The sequence below is a fragment of the Pseudophryne corroboree genome, chromosome 8 (assembly GCF_028390025.1).
Source record: "Pseudophryne corroboree isolate aPseCor3 chromosome 8, aPseCor3.hap2, whole genome shotgun sequence".
In the NCBI taxonomy this organism is placed as follows: Eukaryota; Metazoa; Chordata; class Amphibia; order Anura; family Myobatrachidae; genus Pseudophryne; species Pseudophryne corroboree.
The window spans coordinates 99,932,520-99,956,192 of record NC_086451.1 but is presented as its reverse complement, the minus strand read 5'-3'; the positions used below and the strand labels follow the sequence as shown (position 1 = coordinate 99,956,192).

The window sequence follows — 23,673 nt, the reverse complement described above, 5'->3', positions numbered from 1 at the left end:
CTTTCTCCCGCTTTTCTATGGAAATTTGGCAGGGGTTAAATACATCCATATAGCCCAGGAGCTATATGTGATGTATTTTTTGCCAACAAAAAGGTGTTTTATTGCGTCTCAGGGCGCCCCCCCCCAGCGCCCTGCACCCTCAGTGACCGGAGTGTGAAGTGTGCATGAGAGCAATGGCGCACAGCTGCGGTGCTGTGCGCTACCTTATAGAAGACAGGACGTATTCTGCCGCCGATTTTCCGGACCTCTTCAGTCTTCTGGCTCTGTAAGGGGGCCGGCGGCGCGGCTCCGGGATCCATCCATGGCTGGGCCTGTGATCGTCCCTCTGGAGCTAATGTCCAGTAGCCTAAGAAGCCCAATCCACTCTGCACGCAGGTGAGTTCGCTTCTCTCCCCTTAGTCCCTCGATGCAGTGAGCCTGTTGCCAGCAGGTCTCACTGAAAATAAAAAACCTACTTTAAACTTTTCCACTAAGCAGCTCAGGAGAGCCCCTTAGCCTGCACCCGTCTCGTTCGGGCACAAAAATCTAACTGAGGCTTGGAGGAGGGTCATAGGGGGAGGAGCCAGTGCACACCAGGTAGTCCTAAAGCTTTTTACTTTTGTGCCCAGTCTCCTGTGGAGCCGCTATTCCCCATGGTCCTTTCGGAGTCCCCAGCATCCACTAGGACGTTAGAGAAAGAAAAGAAAAAAAAACTACACACACCCATCATCTGGGTTTTAATATCAGTGACCACTAAACCATCCATCACCTATAACGGACTTAAAGAAACAAAAACACACAACATTACAGACCAACGCATTTTATTTCCAATTATTTAAAAGCTAAGTGGCTTTTGTGATTACTTTATTAAAATACAAGATATCTGGAAGGGAGATAACCTAATAAGTACAATTATCTTAAATGTAGAAAGACCAAAAGCTGCGGTGTCGATAAATTCTCTATTTAAAAAAAAAAAAAAAGCAGCCCTCGACAATGTTTTTATTTTCTTACATATATCCGCTTTAAAACAACATTTCGGATAAGGGTTGATGTACAGTACATCGCACACACAACACAAGGCATTTACAATCAGTCCTGTAATAACTTTGCTGCTGAAACATTTCTTATCCTACTGTAGGACAAATAAAGCGAGATGAGAACAGAGTGAGTGGGTTTTAAATATGGGTCAGAATAGTGAATATGGTAAAGCCAGAGAAAATAGTTATGAACAGTATATCACTAATGCCATGTTGTAAACTTGTCTAAAACATTTTCCCCTAGCTCAAGACTTGCGTACAAGGAACATGGAAAGACAGTGTGAGGGCCAAACTAAGGCCCAGATTTATCAAACCTTGGAAAGTGATAAATTGCACTGTGATAAAAGTACCAACAATCAGCTCCTAACTACCATGTTACAGGCTGCGTTTTAAAAAACTGACAGGAAAGGACTAGTTGGTACTTTATCACCATGCAATTTTTTTTTATCACTCTCCAAGGCTTGATAAATCTGGGCCTAATATTTGGGAAAATGTAGCCTATTCCATTCAATCTCCATCGCAGTAGCGACACTGGTTCCAAGAAAACGAATAGATTATATTCTCTGGGCTCTATAAACTGCATTCCTTGGACCTTCAGCTATGGGTACTAAAAGCTCAAACAAAATAAAAAACCTTTTAAATTTTTTTTTTTTTTTACAAAACCCATGCTGCCAACAATACTTAAACCACTGCAGCTGTTTCGCAAAGAAATTAAACGCTCAATGTTTAAGTTACTTTATATGGGAAACGAGTTGCAACTATTGGTGTAAATATATATATATATTCATTCCAGAACTATAAATATAACACAAAGTATTATTGTATTGGGGAGATGCATTTTTCGCTATACTTCTCATCAACACAACTGGAACTTAAGATGAAGTTCAGTTGTAAAGGTCATAACACTTTTTTTTATTCCGTAGCTGCAGAGTGCTCATGATCCCTGCTACGCAGCTATAAACCCATAACGGATGTAGTTACGTGACCGGCGGTCACAACACCTTCCCCTACATCCCGCCCCCTGAGAAGCCAGACAGTCGGCATGCAGATTAGCAGGGACTATTCCAGCTCATGGGCATCCACGACACCCATATAGTGGGAATAGAACCTGTGGCGAGCGTAGGTCACCACCGAGCCCACAAGGGGCTTGTTGCGCTCACACAGCCCCCTCTCCTACACACCATTACGCTGCTGGTGTAGTTATGCTGACCGGTGGCCTCCTGACCGCTGGTCACGCATACCCAACCCACCCATAGTTATTAGATGGGGCTCAGATCACCAATATTTCAGCACTCTGTCCTTTCATAGTCCCGAGTCTTTACTAGCCTGACCATGTTTAACTTAGGTTGATTTACCCAGACTATATCTTGATACTGCTGCAACAATTCCTCCTATAACAGCAGAGGTACGCAGCCACACACAAATTCGGAGAAGTATAGAGAAGAGGAATACTTAAACTCTGAAATTACCTTTAAATAGAGTTATTTATTACTATCCTTAATGTATGGGAGATTGATCATTAACAAATGTTCAAATTGCATATGAACAATGACAAATGAAGCTCATCATTTTTACGCCTAAAAGCAAAATGAAACAAAAAAACATTTAGTTCCACAAATTAGATTCCGCTAGAAAAAAAACAAAAAACACTGTCCATTTATGTTTAAACATTTTGGCAACAATAAATTACATTTTACATTTTTGCTGATTCTGTCTTGTGTTACAGACTGCAGTACCAGATTTGGTCATAAACCATCTCCCCCCACCCCTTTTTGTTAATCTGCCCCTATCCCACATCAAGGAGAAAACAAAAAAAAAACCCTTTGTTGCAGTAATCATTGCAGTATACTTCTGTACACCTCTTAAACAAAAAATATATATATTTAAAAAAGAAATATAAACAATATATGTTTGATAATTTAAAAGCATAAAGGCAAGATGCTGCATATCAGCAGCAAAGTGCCTCAAATAAAGGAAGAAGAAAAGAGAGAAAAAAAAAAAAAAAAAAAAAAAAGGGAAGAAGGAAAAATCCAGCACAGTACAAAAGAAAAGGTGGTGAGGCTTCAGAGGAAGTACGGTGTGGTGGTTCTGGGTGGAATAACCCGCTCTGAGTCTGGGACTGCACGAAATAATTTTGGTTCTCGAGTGTTCACATCCTTGAAAACCATAATGGAGGCGATATTTCCGCAGCGGTAGCAGTAGTTTGGGGCGGACCAGACAGTCACAAGCTTTTCATCAAACATAAATTTGTAGCCCTCATGTACTAGCTGGTGAGCTCGGCAGATCAGCTTCAGGTTATTTATGTGCACAAACTGCAAGAGAGAAGCAAGAAAAAGCATAATAGGAAATATCGCTAACATGGAAGGACAACTATCAAGGCACCATTTTATATATACTGTAGGTCATTAAGACACAAGAATACAGCACTGGGGTACAGTACTCAGAATACACCCTCTGCTTATCTGGTCACAATATTATCCAACACCCACAGACAGGTGTGGGTGTTGAATATGGATCATGTGATGTAAACATGAATTTTAGGATTATGCTTAAGGCAACATCAACTTTAAGTAGCAATGACAGACATTGTACATCACAAAGCATGTAAGCTGTAAAATAAAATGTGATTAGAACACCCAAGTACTTCCAAACAACATGCAAGCCATATTTAAATTAAAAATTAATTGAAAAAGCTGCTGTCATAAACATTTCTCCAGTTCACCAAATAAAGCCACCTTTGGACAACATATGAATGCTTGTATCTTCAGGAGCTATACATATTTACCTGCAACAGAGGTGTTTGTGAACAATGAGACACTGCTTAGGGCAGTGGTGCCTCCTTATCTCACTATTGGATAGGGCCAACATTGGCAGACTATGGACAAGCTGCACCTTGCATTTCAGTTTTTACTTGCGTATGCTCCTGAAGGGATTGGTCAATACCAACACTCTACGGGGAAGATTAATCAATTAATATTTGTGGGCTATCCCCCTGAAAACACCTAATTTCAGGGGGTACCCGTAAATATTAAGGATCCGTGGGCTTTACCATGGAGGACCCGCAGCAGATAACCCAGACATCCATCGTGGTCCCACCATTTCAAACAGCAGAGTCCCCATAGGTTTCTATGGGAGCTGCTATGTGCACTTAAATTTACCAAGCTCCAGAATGCGACGCAAACCAGTGTTTGACCCCAATAGTGAACACCATATCAGACGGCGTTCGCTGTATCAAGTATTTTTCTGGAGTGGAATCCCCTTACTGTCGCATGCACTGTACGATGGTCGACATAAACCCGAACTAAGAAGCATAGTAACAGTAAAAGATATCACTCTGCTGCCAGCTCTTTGCCGGTATGGATTTTCACCAACGTCCGTTTTCCAGCAAGAGCACAACGCTAAATTTGTGTGCAAATATTTTCACCATGTGAATTTATGCAAAAAATATTTAGCACATCCACATTAAAAAAGGTGGATTGTGATACAAATCCACCAAATGAGCTAAAAGATGGAAGAGAGATGGATTCCTGGTCCCATGATCACAAGTTTGGCATGTATTCTATAATATAGTAGCCAATATATAGGCTCTCAATTGAAAAATTGGGGGGGGGGGGGGGGGGGGGGGGGTGAAGGGTCAGTCTACTTGACTCATACAAACACACAACTAAAATATATTCCTGGACAAGCTGCGTATTGGCCAAGTTGTACAAGTTTCCCTGCAATTTATACACGTGGGCTGCGGATTAGTTTCCAGGTCATTAGAACAGAGAAATTTACCTCATTGGTGACCTTGGCTCCAAACAACCAGCCAGCCCCTCGAGGGCTGATAGCCCAAGTGTCCACATCCTCTGGGTCGGACCACACCAAGTCACAGAAGGCTCCTTTGTGAGGGATTTCTTGATTGCGCTCAATGGTCCGGATCTGATCCAGGGTCTTTATGTCGGGAGACAAGCCACCATGTACACAGAGTATTTGTTCATCTATCAACTGCAGATATAGAGTAAAACAATGCATAAGGAAAAACCTGGGAATTGTACAGTACAAGCCATGACTTCTCCAGGCACAGTAGGTGTACAATCCTAATGACTGCTGCCAATGACAGCAGATGGAGGATCAGTCCAGAGAGGTGCGAGAAGAAATCCTCTTGTCGGGCAAAATATCGCACTGAAATAAATAACTTCAGAAGCTCCCTCCAGGCACTATTCAAACAGCACTGAATTGAATTGACCCCATAGCATGTTATCAGTCCATTATATTTGCTGTAAGGAGGTTTGAAGCCTTATTATGCCACTGAGACAAAAATGTCAGTGCCAATCATGATCATCAATAATAGCCAATAATATTAGAAACTCAGTTTACAGGTCTGAACACAATATTAGAGCGATAGGTAACTGCATCTAAAAGTAGAATTTCTGATAGTTAAAATAAGAATTTACTCACCGGTAATTCTATTTCTCGTAGTCCGTAGTGGATGCTGGGGACTCCGTAAGGACCATGGGGAATAGCGGGCTCCGCAGGAGACTGGGCACTCTAAAGAAAGATTTAGTACTATCTGGTGTGCACTGGCTCCACCTCCAGACCTCAGTTAAGGAAACTGTGCCCGGAAGAGCTGACATTACAAGGAAAGGATTTTGGAATCCAGGGTAAGACACATACCAGCCACACCAATCACACCGTATAACTTGTGATAAACTTACCCAGTTAACAGTATGAACAAACAACAGAGCATCAACCAATGGATGCCAACATAACATAACCCTTTATTAAGCAATAACTATATACACGTATTGCAGAAAGTCCGCACTTGGGACAGGCGCCACCGGTGGCACAAAAGGAGGCAGAATATGCAGCACTCCCTTTACAAACGTCTGAACCTCAGGCAGTGAAGCCAGTTCTTTTTGAAAGAAAATGGATAGGGCCGAAATCTGGACCTTTATGGACCCTAATTTTAGGCCCATAGTCACACCCGACTGTAGGAAGTGCAGGAATCGATCCATTTGGAATTCCTCTGGCCTCAAACCAAGCAACATATTTTCGCCATATACGGTGATAATGTTTTGCTGTCACGTCCTTCCTAGCCTTTATCAGCGTAGGAATAACCGCTTCCAGAATGCCCTTTTCTGCTAGGATCCGGTGTTCAACCGCCATGCCGTCAAACGCAGCCGCGGTAAGTCTTGGAACAGACAGGGCCCTTGTTGTAACAGGTCCTGTCTGAGAGGCAGAGGCCATGGGTCCTCTGTGAGCATTTCTTGCAATTCCGGGTACCAAGTCCTTCTTGGCCAATCCGGAACAATGAGTTCCTCATTCTCACTCCTCTTTTTCTTACAATTCTCAGCACCTTTGGTATGAGAGGAAGAGGAGGAAACCCATAGACCGACTGGAACACCCACGGTGTCACTAGTGCGTCCACAGCTATCGCCTGAGGGTCCCTTGACCTGGCGCAATATCTTTTTAGCTTTTTGTTGAGACGGGACGCCATCATGTCCACCTGTGGCAGTTCCCATCGATTTGCAATCTGCGTGAAGACTTCTTGATGAAGTCCCCACTCTCCCAGGTGGAGGTCGTGTCTGCTGAGGAAGTCTGCTTCCCAGTTGTCCACTCCCGGAATGAACACTGCTGACAGTGCTAGTACGTGATTCTCCGCCCACCGAAGAATCCTGGTGGCTTCTGCCATTGCCACCCTGCTTCTTGTGCCGCCCTGGCGGTTTACATGGGCCACTGCCGTGATGTTGTCTGACTGAATCAGCACTGGTTGGTTTCGAAGCAGAGGCTCCGCTTGACTCAGGGTGTTGTATATGGCCCGTAGTTCCAGGATATTGATGTGCAGACAAGTCTCTTGACTTGAACACAACCCTTGGAAGTTTCTTCCTTGAGTGACTGCCCCCCACCCTCGGAGGCTTGCATCCGTGGTCACCAGGACCCAGTCCTGTATGCCGAATCTGCGGCCCTCGAGGAGGTGAGCACCTTGTAGCCACCACAGAAGAGACACCCTGGCCCTGGGGGACAGGGTGATCATCCGATGCATCTGAAGATGCGATCCAGCCCACTTGTCCAGCAGATCCCACTGAAAGATCCTCGCATGGAACCTGCCGAAGGGAATGGCTTCGTATGACGCCACCATCTTTCCCAGGACTCGCGTGCAGCGATGCACCGACACCTGTTTTGGCTTTAGGAGGTCTCTGACCAGAGTCACGAGCTCCTCAGCCTTCTCCTCCGGGAGAAACACCTTCTTCTGGTCTGTGTCCAGAATCATGCCCAGGAAGGGCAGACACGTCGCAGGAATCAGCTGCGACTTTGGAATGTTCAGAATCCAGCCGTGCTGACGCAACACTTCCTGAGAGTGTGCTACGCTGATCAGCAACTGCTCCCTGGACCTCGCCTTTATGAGATCGTCCAAGTATGGGATAATTGTAACCCCTTGCTTCCGAAGGAGCACCATCATTTCCGCCATCACCTTGGTAAAAACTCTCGGTGCCGTGGACAGGCCAAGCGGCAACGTCTGGAATTGGTAATGACAGTCCCGTACCACAAACCTGAGGTACTCCTGATGAGGCGGATAAATGGGGACATGCAAGTAAGCATCCTTGATGTCCAGAGACACCATAAAATCCCCTTCCTCCAGGCTTGCAATGACCGCTCTGAGCGATTCCATTTTGAACTTGAAATTCTTCAGATAAATGTTCAGGGATTTTAAATTTAAAATGGGTCTGACCGAACCGTCCTGTTTCTGTACCACAAACATAGTGACCTCTACCACCACTTTCTGGAGAAAAAGTTTGTGAATTGCCTCCAACACTATCTCCCTTTCCATGGGGGAAGTTGGTAAGGCCGATTTTAGGTAACGGTGAGGGGGCATCACCTCGAATTCCAGCTTGTAACCCTGAGACACAATTTGTATAGCCCAAGGATCCACCTGTGAGCGAACCCACTGGTGGCTGAAATGTCGGAGACGCGCCCCCACAGCTCCTGGCTCCGCCTGTGGCGCCCCAGCGTCATGCGGTGGATTTAGTGGAAGCCGGGGAAGACTTTTGTTCTTGGGAACTAGCTGCATGGTGCAGCTTTTTTCCTCTACCCCTGCCTCTAGCAAGAAAGGACGCACCTCTGACCTTCTTGCTCCTCTGAGAACGAAAGGACTGCATTTGGTAATACGGTGCTTTCTTAGGTTGTGGAGGGACATAAGGCAAGAAATTTGACTTCCCAGCCGTAGCTGTGGAAACTAGGTCAGAGAGACCGTCCCCAAACAATTCCTCACCCTTATAAGGTAAAACCTCCATGTGTTTTTTAGAGTCGGTATCCCCTGTCCATTGCAGAGTCCATAAGACCCTTCTGGCAGAAATGGACATTGCGTTAACTCTAGAGCCCAGCAGGCAAATGTCCCTCTGGGCATCCCGCATATATAGGACTGCGTCCTTGATATGTGCCAGGGTCAGTAGAACAGTGTCCCTGTCCAGGGTATCTAACTCCTCAGACAGAGAAACCGTCCATGCAGCTACCGCACTACACATCCAGGCCGAAGCAATTGCTGGCCTCAGCAGTGTGCCAGAATGTGTATAAACAGACTTCAGGATAGCTTCCTGCTTTCTATCTGCAGGATCCTTTAGGGCGGCCGTATCCGGAGACGGCAGGGCCACCTTCTTAGACAAGCGTGTCAACGCCTTGTCTACCCTAGGGGAGGATTTCCAGCGTAACCTGTCCGTTGGCGGGAAAGGAAACGCCATAAGTAATCTCTTGGAAACTATCACCTTCCTGTCAGGGGAATCCCACGCTTTTTCACATAATTCATTTAATTCATGTGAAGGGGGAAAAGTCACTTCATGTTTTTCTCCCCATACATATAAATCCTCTTGTCAGGGACAGGATTTTCCTCAGAAATGTGTAATACATCCTTTATAGCTACAATCATGTAGCGGATGGCTTTAGTCATTTTAGGCTGCAACTTTGCCTCATCATCATCGACACTGGAGTCAGATTCCGTGTCGACATCTGTGTCAACTATCTGGGATAGTGTGCGCTTCTGAGACCCCGACGGCCTCTGCGCTGTAGGATCAGGCATGGGTTGAGACCCCGACTGTCCCCCGGTTACAGTTTTATCCAATCTGTTATGCAAGGAGTTTACATTATCATTTAACACCTTCCACATATCCATCCAATCAGGTGTCGGCACCGTCACCACACTCAGCTGCACTTGTTCTGCCTCCACGTATCCTTCCTCATCAAACATGTCGACACAGGTGTACCGACACACAGGGAATGCTCTGACTGAGGACAGGACCCCACAAAGGCTTTTGGGGAGACTGAGAGAGAGTATGCCAGCACACACCCCAGCGCTATATAACCCAGGGATTACACTGTACATACATACATACATACATATATATATATATATATATATATATATATAGCCCTAAATTTATGTGCCCCCCCCCCTCTCTTTTTTACCCTTTAATGCACCAGTATACTGCAGGGGAGAGCCTGGGGAGCGTCCTTCCAGCGAAGCTGTGAAGAGAAAATGGCGCTGGTGTGCTGAGGAAGAAGGCCCCACCCCCTCAGCGGCAGGCTTCTGTCCCGCTTTAATGTGTAAAAAATGGCGGGGGCTCGGGCATATATACAGTCCCAGACTGTATATAAGTCTCTTTTTGCCAAAAAAGGTACTTAATTGCTGCCCAGGGTGCCCCCCCCCTGCACCCTACAGTGACCGGAGTGTGCGGTGTGCTGTGGGAGCAATGGCGCACAGCTGCAGTGCGGTGCGCTACCTTAAGTGAAGACAGTAGTCTTCAGCCGCCGATTTCGATGTCTTCATGCTTCTGTTCTTCTGGCTCTGCGAGGGGAACGGCGGCGCGGCTCCGGGAACGGACGATCAAGGTTAGGTACCTGTGTTAGATCCCTCTGGAGCTAATGGTGTCCAGTAGCCTAAGAAGCGCTACCTAGCTGCCGTGAGTAGGTTTGCTTCTCTCCCCTCAGTCCCTCGTAGCAGAGAGTCTGTTGCCAGCAGAAGCTCTCTGAAAACAAAAAACCTAACAAAATACTTTCTTTTCTAGCAAGCTCAGGAGAGCCCACTAGGAGCACCCAGCTCGGCTGGGCACAGATTGTAACTGAGGTCTGGAGGAGGGGCGTAGAGGGAGGAGCCAGTGCACACCAGATCGTACTAAATCTTTCTTTAGAGTGCCCAGTCTCATGCGGAGCCCGCTATTCCCCATGGTCCTTACGGAGTCCCCAGCATCCACTAGGACGTTAGAGAAAGGTTAATATTAGGCACATGTACAGAGTTGTTGGTTGTTTATACTACACATTAAGGGGTCTATTCATGAAGCAGAGAAAAGCCCTGTTTTGCAGTAAACAGGGCTTTCTCTGCTTACCACAATCCACAGAGGTGGTTACCGTGGAGAAGTCCCTGACTTCCCCAGCGGCACCCCCGCTCTGTGGCTGAATCGCATCACCATACTTTTGTATGTTGACTGCAATTCTTGTAGGAACGGAAAGCCCAGCTTTCCATTCCCCTTCGCAAAACCCCATCACCATCTCAGACAGGCGTAAAGAGGCTTGAACAGGAGAAGAGCAGTGAAGACGTCCGTCTCCTGCCTTGTCCCCGCCCCCTTCTGTGACAGGAGCCAATCAGAGGAGCCCAGGGTATATGTATTTGCATATGCGGAGTCTCCTCCTCCCGACTGCCTGGGCAGCTGTCACAGTTCCCCCGCGCATTGTGCTCACTCTCTGTTTGCCCCCCAGTCACTCCGCCTCTGAGGTGACCCGACATATGCATATGCCAGGTCACCACCTCAATGCCCGCTGCCCTTACACCCACCACCGCTAAGATGACCGGTCTCGCCTCAGACAGAAGCCGGGACCGGGATTAAGGAGCGCATGCGCAGAATCAACAGCAACACCAATCAAGCAGAGGTAGGAGGCGTGAAGACAGGATCGTAGATGGGTCTAGATACCGCATCGCATCAGGAAGCCGGCAAAGGATCATGAATTGCAGTAAGTATATGAAAAAATGTCGCCCGTAATTATGCGATGTTTGGTGATAAGTAAAGCCAAACCATCACATTCTTACATGAATAGACCCCTAAGTGGTTTAAATTAAAAGGTTGTCACATATCCACAAACCGTACAACAGCCTAAAAGGTTAAACGGCCGTCTGCACAGTATGGAACTGTTGGACATAACAGGAACATTTAGCCAATACGTCTGCAATGAGGGACAAAGAATAACTGAGGGACAAACTATCCTATGAAAGAGCTATAAAAGGGATAGAGTTAGGTTGCCGACAGTCGGGATCCCAGCAGTAAGGATACAGATGCCAGAATCCCGGCTAACAGGTGCTATTCCCACTCATGGGTGTCCACGATACCCATAGTGGGAATATAACCTGTGGCGAGTGCAGCGTGCATGCAAGTGAACACTTTGCGCTCTAATGCTGCCGGCATACTGGCGGCCGGGATGCTGTTGTCGGTATAATGACAGGCGGCATATCAGTAAAATTAATTACAGAATATCCTCGAGATTTACTAGCAGAAGGATACACCCTCCAGCAACAGAACAAGAATGCAATAAGGAGAGCCATTACTTACAGCTGCTACTGTCAGCATATCAAACACCTTGGTACAGTACCGCCATGCATTGGCATTTCCGTATTTTGTTTGGCACTCATCTAGAAGAAAGAACATGCTTAGACTTTTGCTTGCGATATCCTATCATAGTACCAAGCGACTTATTGTAAGAATTTTTAGAAACAAACTGCACAGAATTGGGTGCGGTATAGAATTTTTGGGAATGCAGTCTGGATACCTACAGTGACTCTGTAGACAAGAGAAAGTCAGCATTTGTATTACAACATGGATAAAATGCAAATTACAGCATTTTTAATTATGATGGCATAACATTAAATATGCTATTAAAAAAAAAAAAAAAAAAGGCAAGTTCTAATGTCTGCATTCTTAAAGTATTGTCAGCAACATTTTAACCAGGTCGGGATCCTATATTTCCCGTAACTACAGGTTCATCACAGTCGAGATACTGACCACCAGACTGCATTGCTAAAAACAATTATATGCAAAAGTCTAGTCTTCAGAATAAAAGCCCAAAATATTTGGAAGTTATTGCTACTTATTAGTTTTGGCAAACACACCCTACAGTTAAGGGGCGCTCTGCTAAATTATTTAAGAAGAGACAGTGTAAATGTAAGACATGCAGGGCATTTTTAAAAGGCTCCTTATCTTGAAAACTCCAAGGCGACGAGTCAATTGTTTTCCCCTGCAGCTGCCATTACGTATTGCAAAACGGAGCAATTCAATTGTTGTGCCGTATAGAATCTGTAATCCGTTCTTTCGCATGCTGGGGACTGCCCATCGCAGGGAAAGGCCACCCAGCATGCAGAATGGTCTGCTCAGCAGCTGCGACCGCAATATAATTGTGGTTACAACAACTGTGGACGACCCCCTGCAGCTAGGTCAGTCGCCATTTTTTTTTAGATCGGAGCTGCTGTGTGCGACGTCATGCAGCCACCCAGAAACAGCCACCGCCCCGCCCCCATTTGATTGTCTAAAATCAGGACTTTAGACGGGTTTAGCCGTTTTATGTGGCTAAACCCTGTCTGTTTGGGTGCGACATGAATGGGTGGCCAAAAACAATTGAATACAGACATAGATGTCCAAAGCAACTGAATCCCCCCCCCAAATTACTAATCATTCCAGAAGATAGATCCCATACCCAACTATATAAGAATCAATATAAAATGCTCAAACAGTGCTGTCATTACACAAATATTCAGCGATTTGTAATATAAATTTAAAAAAAATAATTAGAAAGATAGCGCTTACCATAGAATCCATATACTTGTGTGATTTGTCTACTCTCATGGTTCCCTCTCAGCAGTGTAATGCGGTCAGGCCACTTGGCTTTTAGAGCAAGGAGGTAAGTGAATGTCTCCAAGCTATAATACCCTCGGTCTACAAAATCGCCCTGAAAATGTAATAGTATACAATTATGGGCAAGCAATCTAGATTTCAAAAGACTATGGGGTCTATTTACTAAACCATGGATGGAGAGAAAAGTGGACAGAGATAAAGTACCAGCCAGTCAGCTCCTAATTGTCATTTTTCAAATAAAGCCTGTAACAAGCAGTTAGGAGCGGATTTGCTGATACTTTGGGGTATATGCAATTGCGGTCGAATTCCGGCTGGAATTCGACCGTTTTTTAATTCGACAGTCACACACCCTCCCGCGGGGACCAGAATTCGACATATTCAATAAAAAACGGATTCGACAGTCCCGCTGTCGAAAAACGGACCAATTGACGATAGTGTGCGTCCTGGATTCGACTTCATGGACGGCACAAAAATGTTTAAAAAACCTTGAAAAAAAAAAAAAATGCGTGGGGTCTCCCCTCCTAAGCATAACCAGCCTCGGGCTCTTTGAGCCGGTCCTGGTTGTACAAATACGGGGGGGGGGGAATGACAGGGGACCCCCTGTATTTTAACAACCAGCACCGGGCTCTGCGTCCGGTCCTGGTGCAAAAAAATACGGGGGACAAGACGTAGAGAGATAATGCCACAGCTGGGGGGACACTTTTACACCGGTCCCTGCGGCCGTGGCATTAAATCCCCAACTAGTCACCCCTGGCCGGGGTAGCCTGGAGGAGTGGGGACCCCTTAAATCAAGGGGTCCCCCCCTCCAGCCACCCAAGGGCCAGGGGTGAAGCCCAAGGCTGTCCCCCCCCCATCCAAGGGCAGCGGATGGGAGGCTGATAGCCAAGTGTCAAAAAAAATAAAAAATATATATTGTTTTTTGTAGCAGAACTACAAGTCCCAGCAAGCCTCCCCCGCAAGCTGGTACTTGGAGAACCACATGTACCAGCATGCGGGGGGGGGGGGGGGGGGGGGGGGGGGGGAGGAGGAGACGGGCCAGCTGGTACCTGTAGTTCTACTACAAAAAAAATACCCAAATAAAAACAGTAAAACTTTATTACATACATGCACACTGACACACACATACTTACCTATGTTGACACAAAGCAGTCGGTCCTCTTCACCAGTAGAATCCACGGGTTACCTGTAAATAAAATTATACTCACAACAATCCTGTGTAGATCTATCCACTTCAGAGTTTGTAATCCACGTACTTGGCAAAATAACAAAACGCAGAACACGATCCACGCACTGAAAGGGGTCCCATGTTTACACATGGGACCCCTTTCCCTGACTGCCGGGACCCCCCGTGACTGCTGTCAAAGAGGGTCACTTGAGCCAATCAGGGAGCGCCACGTCGTGGCACTCTCCTGATTGGCTGTGCACGTCTGAGCTGTCAGGCGGCGCACTCGAGATACAATATAGCACATAGGCGCTCCATTGTATCCAATGGTGGGAACTTTGTGTCAGCGGTTGAGGTTACTTGCGGTCAACCGCTGACCGCAAAGTTCCCACCACTGAATATAATGGAGCGCCTATGTGCTATGCGCCGCCTGACAGCTCAGACGCGCACAGCCAATCAGGAGAGTGCCACGCTTCCTCGTCTGTGGCGTGTATAGGCTGGGCGGCTTGTCAATCATCGCGGCGGCCATTTTATAGAAGTCTTTAATGTCTAGGACGTGTAGTAATGCTGGATTTCACTTTTTGACAGCTGAAATCATCATCTATGTTTATATTGAAGCAGGTTTTTCAGTCATTGCGGCGGCCATCTTATTGAAGTCTTTAACATCCAGGGCATATAACAGTGCAGAATTCCATTTTGGAAACAGCGCACATATATAAAAGTAAAAATAAAGAAATGCATACGTTAGTGTCTATTTTATTAAGGGATTTTTAATTATTATGCTGTGATCTAATACTTTATATTGGGGGAGCCTGGTAATAATATAGATGGGAATTGTTGCAGAAACAGGATGTTTCTACTTATATATCGAGGTGGAGGATATAGGTTAATTGTGGAGTTAATCCATATAATATTATATTTATACTAATCGCTTTGTAGCTTATATCAGAATATTTTAAACCCATTTAGGGCTTAAGGTGTAGCGAAAAATAATGTACCCGTCATATAGGCATAGAAAGGAGGATGGTTTTAAAGGTGGTGATAGTCGGTGAAGATATGTAGGTTTAAAATAACATCCGACATTAGTTATGTGCATAGGTGCTAAATAGTGTGGAATTATATAGAGGCGGATTAAAACTGGTGGAATGGTGAGAGTAATCAGTCATATACTAATTCTTAGTGACATATATAGAAAGTGCATCTGTGTATGACTGATAGTGATGATTGATTATATACTTAATTGATTATAATTATAATAAACTACTGTGCAGTGATGATTTAACGTGTATACATATATTAATATTACTAGGAGCCTGACAAGGCTCGCTTTTATACAGTACCCAATCCTCTTCGCAAGTGGCTACATACATACATATATATATATATATATATATATACACACACACACACAAAAAAATAAAGGGAACACTAAAATAACACATCCTAGATCTGAATGAATGAAATATTCTTATTAAATACTTTCTTCTTTACATAGTTGAATGTGCTGACAACAAAATCACACAAAAATTATCAATGGAAATCAAATTTATTAACCCATGGAGGTCTGGATTTGGAGTCACCCTTAAAATTAAAGTGGAAAAACACACTACAGGCTGATTCAACTTTGATGTAATGTCCTTGATACAAGTCAAAATGAGGCTCAGTAGTGTGTGTGGCCTCCTCGTGCCTGTATGACCTCCCTACAACACCTGGGCATGCTCCTGATGAGGTGGCGGATGGTCTCCTGAGGGATCTCCTCCCAGACCTGGACTAAAGCATCCGCCAACTCCTGGACAGTCTGTGGTGCAACGTGGCATTGGTGGATGGAGCGAGACATGATGTCCCAGATGTGCTCAATTGGATTCAGGTCTGGGGAACGGGCGGGCCAGTGCATAGCATCAATGCCTTCGTCTTGCAGGAACTGCTGACACACTCCAGCCACATGAGGTCTAGCATTGTCAGGAACCCAGGGCCAACGCACCAGCATATGGTCTCACAAGGGGTCTGAGGATCTCATCTCGGTACCTAATGGCAGTCAGGCTACCTCTGGCGAGCACATGGAGAGCTGTGCGGCCCCCCTAAGAAATGCCACCCCACACCATTACTGACCCACTGCCAGTCTGGTCATGCTGGAGGATGTTGCAGGCAGCAGAACGTTCTCCTTGGTGTCTCCAGATTCTGTCACGTCTGTCACATGTGCTCAGTGATAACCTGCTTTTATCTGTGAAGAGCACAGGGCGCCAGTGGCGTATTTGCCAATCTTGGTGTTCTCTGGCAAATGCCAAACGTCCTGCACGGTGTTGGGCGTTGGGCCCTCATACCACCCTCATGGAGTCTGTTTTTGATCGTTTGAGTAGACACATGCACATTTGTGGCTTGCTGGAGGTCATTTTTCAGGGCTCTGGCAGTGCTACTCCTGTTCCTCCTTGCACCAAGGTGGAGGTAGCGGTCCTGCTGCTGGGTTGTTGCCCTCCTATGGCCTCCTCCACGTCTCCTGATGTACTGGCCTGTCTCCTGGTAGCGCCTCCATGCTCTGGACACTACGCTGACAGACAAACCTTCTTGCCACAGCTCGCATAGATGTGCCATCCTGGATGAGCTGCACTACCTGAGCCACTTGTGTGGGTTGTAGGGAGGTCATACAGGCACGTGGAGGCCACACACACTACTGAGCCTCATTTTGACTTGTTTTAAGGACGTTACATCAAAGTTGGATCAGCCTGTAGTGTGTTTTTCCACTTTAATTTTGAGGGTGACTCCAAATCCAGACCTCTATGGGTTAATAAATCTGATTTCCACTGATAATTGTTGTGTGATTTTGTTGTCAGCACATTCAACTATGTAAAGAACAAAGTATTTAATAAGAATATTTCATTCATTCAGATCTAGGATGTGTTATTTTAGTGTTCCCTTTATTTTTTTTGAGCAGTGTATATATACATACACACACACACACACACACACACACACACACACAATCACAAGAAAGCTGGCACTCATGGAGACTCGTAAAGAAGACACAGATGCTGTAGCTTTAAGTCAACGTTTCAGGGCTATGCCCTTTTATCAAGACCTTGATAAAAGGGCATAGCCCTGAAACGTTGACTTAAAGCTACAGCATCTGTGTCTTCTTTACGAGTCTCTATGAGTGCCAGCTTTCTTGTGATTGAATCTCTCAGCTGTGACGCAGGGCACCGGAGCAAACTACATTTGCATACATTGGGAGTGCCATACCGAGAGATATATAGATATATAGATATATATATAAAAAAAATCTTTAAAAAAATACTTGTGGCTCCTAAATATACAAACCAAGTAGATAATCCCTTCTAATATAAATAGATATGCTATTAGCAATAACAAAAAAACAAAACATGTTTTTAAAAAAATTTATTAGATCACGCCAGCAAAATGAGGCGGACTGTAATTGACGAAATGACTGTCGAAAAGCACTGTTGTCGAATCGACATTCTTCAATTGAACATACTTTTGTCGAAAAGCCGCATTTTTACCATTGCAGACATGTCGAATTTAACAAATGTTGAATTGCAAAAAGTCGAATCTGAAACGGACATTTTTTTGTCGAAAAGTACTGTATTGCATTGTCGAATCAGTTTTGTCGAAAATGCCCCGTTTTACGACATTTGCGGCAATTCGACCGCAATTGCATATGGCCCTTATCTCCATCCAAGGCTTAGTAAATCGATCCCTTTATTTCCACAAAACCTGTCACACTCTTAATTTAAGAACATTTTGAAAGGTTTCAATTTTCGTATATAGTGTCCAATGCGCAGCTTGATATTTTCATCCAAATTGGTAACAGCTGACAAACATGGGACCACCTCCTCTGGCGTTCCCCCTTTGACCACGAAAGCCATGCAGTCATAAAACCCATACCCCAAAAATAAACATTGCCACTTACCATAAATATATAGTTTGTGTCAGGCACTTGTCCTCCAGTCCTGAAGAGTTCACACAGATCATAAAACTGGAAGGCAAACCCTGGTCATTAACTGGATGACTTACAATATGCAAATATTCTGCCATACTTAGTAACATCAGGTTATTTTGGAGCCAATTTAATTAATGGTGATGTACCACCAAGTGCTGCACACATATTCACCATCCAGCACCCTATGAGGCGTGAGGACGAAACTTGTGATGTTGCTGGATGGAATGGGTCGTTACTGAATAGCACATCACATAATTGAAATGGTTCCTTTATATCTCATCATGGAGGAAAATGTATTTAGAAAATGGAGGAAACAGGTCATATTAGTGTTGAGGATTACTCAGTAATGAGGGTTACCAGGTGGCACTTGGTGACGCTTATGCAAAAACCCCTGTCCAGCAGTCTTCTAGCCTCCTGCAATGCTAGGCTTTACCTATAGCAGTCGCCTTTCCAGGGTGAATTAGGTCCACCCCGTACTCAGATGCCCCCAGGTCTTATGCAAGGACAAGGTGACTATTGGAGGCTGGGCAGGAGTAAATGCAGAACAGCGATATGTTCACTGGACCAACCTTAACGCTGCTAAATGCACCAACGGAGATAAATAGAATGTGCATGAGTGCAACAATGCACAGGGTCATACGATAATAAAAATTGAACATATATGAAATGCAACAATACACTGGATGGTATAATAAAGCACAGATGGTATGTAAATGCAACAATGCACAGAGCAATATAAGAAACCTAACCAAAAATAAATGCAACAATACACAAGGTGGTAACAATAATGAAATAAATGCGGAAGGCAAGAATCTGTGTGGAAGAGCCACACAAAAACCTGAATTCTAGGAGAGCTGGTTCTAATAAGGAAAATGCACAAGGCGGGGTATTCGAATTTCAGGAGTTCACAGGGCTGACAGTTCCTGCTACATGTGAGAACCTATCACCAGCAGATTGGGAGTGCCCAGGAAAAGGATTTATATTGATCAGCACCAATCAGAAACCTGCTTGGAATGACAATTCATTGCAGCTATCTACCTGCACGTAATGAGTGAGAGCCAGGCAACGGGGAACGCCATCTTCCTCTGGCGTCCCCGTTGCCAGGAGACCGACTGCCCCTAGCACCCGGCATCAGCCTGTTGCCGGACGGGGACCAGGGAGCATTGCACCCGGCGTCAGCCTGTTGCTAGGTGCCGGGCGAGGACCAGCAGCCTCTGCTGCAGGAAGACACAACATCATGGCTCCCAGGCAACGGCCGGACGCCCGTCCCCCCGCAGCCAGACCATGGCTGGTGACAATTAGTCACTGAAAATTCTAAGGTGTGTTGTCATTATACAAATGAGCTTTATACTATTTGGTTTTAAAGTATACTCATTTATTAAACTAACTGGTCTTGCTTATTGCAATACTTTAACACTGGCGTATCATGCATAAATCAATCATGATGCGTCGTATGTATTGTTCGGTTATGGGGCAAATACTTCAATCATTTATCAGGGCAATAACCTATTCTGCAGATAAATAGGTCGGTGATCAACAAAATACAACATGGATAATCACAATTCAGATACAAAAAAAAAAAAAAAAAAAATTACATATCTATCAAAATCTGTGAGCCAGGGATTTTTAACAATCAAGGATTCAGCCGATAAGCATCGGTAAACCAAGGTATCACCCTTTAGCTGTATGGTCTAATCTAGTCAATACACCAAAAAGGATGGTAACTGTAGATGTATAGTACGAGTCCTGTAGACAGCAGATACAAGCATCCATTTACCTGCCCATGTATGTCTCCACAAACAGTGACTGGCGTAGAAACCGGTTGAACATTCGATTCTTCCAGAAGCAGATCACACACATAATCACATAAACGCTTTAAAGGAAACAGAGGGAAACTTTATGACCGCTATTGTTTTTCATCTATAAGTATTTCATATTAACATTACATATTAATATTTCACGATCATCACATCTGGTTTTGTGGATTTTTTCTTCAAAGTTTGCCTTCAAACCGTAACCACATGTAAAAAAAATAAAAATAGTTTTACCCAAGAATAATTAGATTTTGGCAGGAATTAAATTGTTTTTTCCCCCCGGACACCACAAGACTGTACCCAACTGAGCAATTTAATTGTTGCTCAGTTCGGCCATGAATCACCACAGGTAGACTTTTTAAAATACATGGTTAACCTCAATTACAAGCAGTTGAATCAAATGTTACTTGGCCACTTCCATCCAGAACACAAAAAAAGTTGATTCAATTGTGCCACACGCACCCTGCTAGGTGTCTGTACAAATGGCAGTCTATCAAAGCTATTCAATTGTCGCTCCGATCAGACGCCCATTTAATGCAGTTGCAGAAAGTGGCTCAATCTGTCTGAAGTTCTCTTTGGGTGGCCAAACAATGGACTTTTCATACATTATTTCCTCGCACCTCCGTAGGCTGCAAGAAAAAAAGGTCTGCTGTGACTAATAGGTGTCGCATCTAAGCAACAATTGATTAGCTCTGGTACACGCCTATTTGTACAAACCCCCCATCAGTGGGCACGGAGCACAATTTAATCACCGTCCAAAACAGAACAGTGTTCACACTTATGAAATCACCACTTAACTAAAATGAGCATCATTAATGAACGAGCTTATAGTACTTGGAGAACATTAGCAATATCGTGAATGGTATTTAACAGGAAAAGTAAATAGAATATTACAATCCAAAACACTCCCCATACTTGAACTTAATAAAATACTTAAAAATATTCAACTCAACATTTTATCTACTACTGCTCTATGGCACAGGAATAACAAATAAGAGTACCATTTACAATCCATGATTATAGGAGGCAAGAACTTAACATTTTAAATATTTCAAGGAAGAAAATACAGCTGTGCAGCCCAGCCGACCGGAATATATCGCATGCGACCGTGGGACCACACAGATTGGCTGTGCACCCTGTACAATCGAGCCGATATGTTGTTTCGATACAGCTGGAAACAACAGATTGGCCTGATAATGCTCCAGTGTGTACCCAGCTTAACAGTCTGTTTAAAAAATATCCATGCTTCAACACTTGTGACTTAAGGGCCGTACACACTTTAATTAGTGCCTCAGTCAGTTTGATTATATAATCTGTGCAAAAGCATGGATAGCCTTAAAATCTAAACTGTTAGGATGCCTTTAAGACAGAGTTTGGAAAACCCAGATAGTGGAGTCTATCAGAAAACACCAAGGGGAAGATGTGCTATAGGGGTACTTATCGAAGAAAAGCAGGAAGCAACAACATCTCAACTGCTATTCAATTGTTTTTTGATCTACCCTAAACAGATCGAGTTTAGGCGTGTAAAGCAGCTAAACCCATCTATAGTAATTGGTGTGATGCCAAAATTGCAGTTTTAGAAACCAAAACTGGTCACTTTTCGCACATTTCTGCTTGCCAGAACAAGGGGCTGCGAGTAGAAACGCCGGTGCTGGCAGCTGTACACGCCCAAACAGAGCAACAATTGAATTGTGCCGTCGGGGTTACCAGCACTGATAGCTGCCAGCACAAACAATTGAATTCCTCCCTCAGTGTCAAATAGTGCTAGTAATAGCACATTTGGCACTTACAGTATCACCACTTCTTATATCTCCCCACAAGTTCTTGGAGTCTTCTAATAAGCTTGCTCATGGAGTCTCAATATGATGGTAGGACAGCTCAAAACGGATGCAGGACAGGATAGATATTAAAGGCAGAATACGTTCTCACACTCTATGGTGTGGACTGTATCAACTGAAATATAGTGGACTGAAATGTCAATATTTTCAAAACGGTGAATATCATTGCCTATCCCTAATCATGCATTTTGACAGGACGAAAACATTGACCACTTGAGATGAATGAAAATCATTAACTGCCTACCAAACAGCAAAAATAACATGCTCAGATCACTTTCTAGTGTGTGTGTGTGTGTGTATATATATATATATATATATATATATATATATATATATATATATATATATATATATATATATACACACACACACACACATATAAACAAATGTTTGTACTGTCCTGAAGAAGAGGAGCACATCCCTGAATCATTGACTTGACCAGTAAAGTTTTCACTTGTACGAGTCTCTGAGTGCCATCTTCTATGGGTACTTACACTGAGGGGTTGGTGTCCCCCTAGGAAGGCACAAAAGCAAGTAACCCCTTGGGGGAATTCATTCCAGAGATAGATAGATAGATAGATAGATAGATAGATAGATAGATAGATAGATAGACAGACATACACTACATATAAACTAATGTCAGGAGTACCTTCATAAAAATTCCGTGGCCTGGAAGTACAGCTATGTATTGTAGCTGTATAGTTTTGATAATGGCACAAACAGGTGTAGCCTTAAAACCTGACCTGCTACAGTCCCATCACACATGAGAACCCTTGCCAGGGAGATCTCCTACATGCGATGGGCTGTGACCACCAGTGAAAGTGACTGACAACCCGTCAGCCAGTGACGGAAGCATGCAGAGGCGGCAGGGCAGCGAGCCTGTGCTGCCAATGACATAACACTGTGATGCGCGCTCCCGGTACAACGTGACGGTACAGGACCGTGCACCCAACCAGGACACCACAGCGGCACGGCACCGGCCTCTCACCTTCAGGTCGTTCTCGGGTAAGTACTTGCACTGCCTCGCGATCTCCACGTACTTCTCTAGGTCCAGGGGAGCCATTTTGAGCGGGGTAGCGACTGCGAGAGGGCGGGAGGCACCGGGAAAGCGTCACTTCCGGCCCGGAGCGGCTTCCTCACTTCCTGGGGATAAAGGAGACGGGGAGAGGGAGGGTTTTTTTTTCTCCCTACAAACTTTATTAACGTGATAACAATCAACAAGGTGGACACTGTGTGTGGTTTATGCAAAACACAAAAATCTGTGTTCCACAATTCCGTGTCTGTGGTGTTCAGCTTAGCTGTGCTCAGGGGTACACTGCCGGCGCCGGTCTCACACTGAATAACGGTAGGGACGAATCCTACAGGCTGGGCCTTTCTGTGGGGAAGCTGTTGCCATGGTGACTGCGGCCTAGCTGGGTGACACTGGTGTGTGTAAGGTAAGTCAGTAGTTATGCAACTTACAGTCCTAAACTTTTCTGTTGTGATTATTGTCGTCGTCGTCATCATTATCACTGTAGTTTAAATAGTGGTGTACCTGTGTAGCACCATAAAAAAGGCACTGGTTATATATAAATATAGAAATATATGCCAGTTTGTGCCTATTAGCAGGCCTATATGTTTAATTTATACCACCAAACATTTTCAAACCCTCCGTCAGGCGCACCTCTGGGACTTCCGGGTTCAGGCGCAGTGCGCCTGACAGGCACCTGTTAGAAAATCGTCATTGGCACGTAATTAACTCAATTCTAATGCTCTTAAAGTGACCAGTGATCTTCACTAGGATGTACAAAGAGAGAAATCGTGGGTTTTACGGGCCATTTCAGCTGAAAATCTGCATCATAAAAAGAGAAAACACAAACCTGAGTATAAGTTTGGGCGCAGTGTACCTGAGAGGCCACCCTGTGGACAAACCTACATATTTCCGCAAAATATCCATTCATTAATTTTCATTCATAAAATGAGCCAAATAAACAATAGATGAAAGTTAATGGAAAAATTAACCTTCAAAAGTCGTAGGAGTTTGG

The 23,673-nt window shown here is 44.5% G+C and overlaps 2 protein-coding genes across 7 annotated transcripts in view; one reads left to right on the top strand and one right to left on the bottom strand.

Moving 5' to 3' along the window:
* Positions 1 to 783: 783 nt before the first annotated feature.
* Positions 784 to 23,668, bottom strand: PPP6C (protein phosphatase 6 catalytic subunit). Of its 3 annotated transcripts, XM_063936839.1 has the most exons (8): positions 23,651 to 23,668; positions 22,638 to 22,792; positions 19,775 to 19,870; positions 17,968 to 18,033; positions 12,836 to 12,977; positions 11,588 to 11,667; positions 4,794 to 5,003; positions 784 to 3,328 (listed from the first exon to the last, which is right to left on the bottom strand). In XM_063936839.1, the coding sequence occupies exons 2-8, from the start codon at positions 22,710 to 22,712 to the stop codon at positions 3,080 to 3,082; spliced, it is 918 nt and encodes a 305-aa protein (XP_063792909.1). In that variant the 5' UTR covers positions 22,713 to 22,792; positions 23,651 to 23,668; the 3' UTR covers positions 784 to 3,079. The 3 variants fall into 3 exon arrangements, with proteins under 3 accessions (XP_063792909.1, XP_063792910.1, XP_063792911.1); XM_063936840.1 differs by lacking the exon at positions 23,651 to 23,668 and having other exon boundaries at positions 22,638 to 22,809; XM_063936841.1 differs by lacking the exons at positions 22,638 to 22,792; positions 23,651 to 23,668 and adding an exon at positions 22,299 to 22,522.
* The window catches only part of RABEPK (Rab9 effector protein with kelch motifs), a 46,257-nt gene continuing 45,146 nt past the window's right edge, over positions 22,563 to 23,673 (top strand). For 2 of the 4 annotated variants that reach the window (XM_063936833.1, XM_063936834.1), the window contains exon 1: positions 22,838 to 23,085. The gene's annotated coding sequence lies outside the window, so the exon portion shown is untranslated. Of the gene's footprint in view, positions 22,655 to 22,837; positions 23,086 to 23,673 lie in introns of those variants that run through there. The other 2 variants (XM_063936838.1, XM_063936835.1) reach the window with 2 other exon arrangements.

Bases quoted from the DNA above. Each gene is read 5' to 3' on its own strand.
- PPP6C (XM_063936839.1), bottom strand. From the start codon at position 22,712: ATGGCTCCCCTGGACCTAGAGAAGTACGTGGAGATCGCGAGGCAGTGC. The intron at 12,978-17,967 runs GTAAGTGGCAAT...TTACATTTTCAG, and splicing joins ACACAAACTATATATTTATG to GGCGATTTTGTAGACCGAGG. The intron at 5,004-11,587 runs GTAAGTAATGGC...CTATATCTGCAG, and splicing joins ATATGCTGACAGTAGCAGCT to TTGATAGATGAACAAATACT.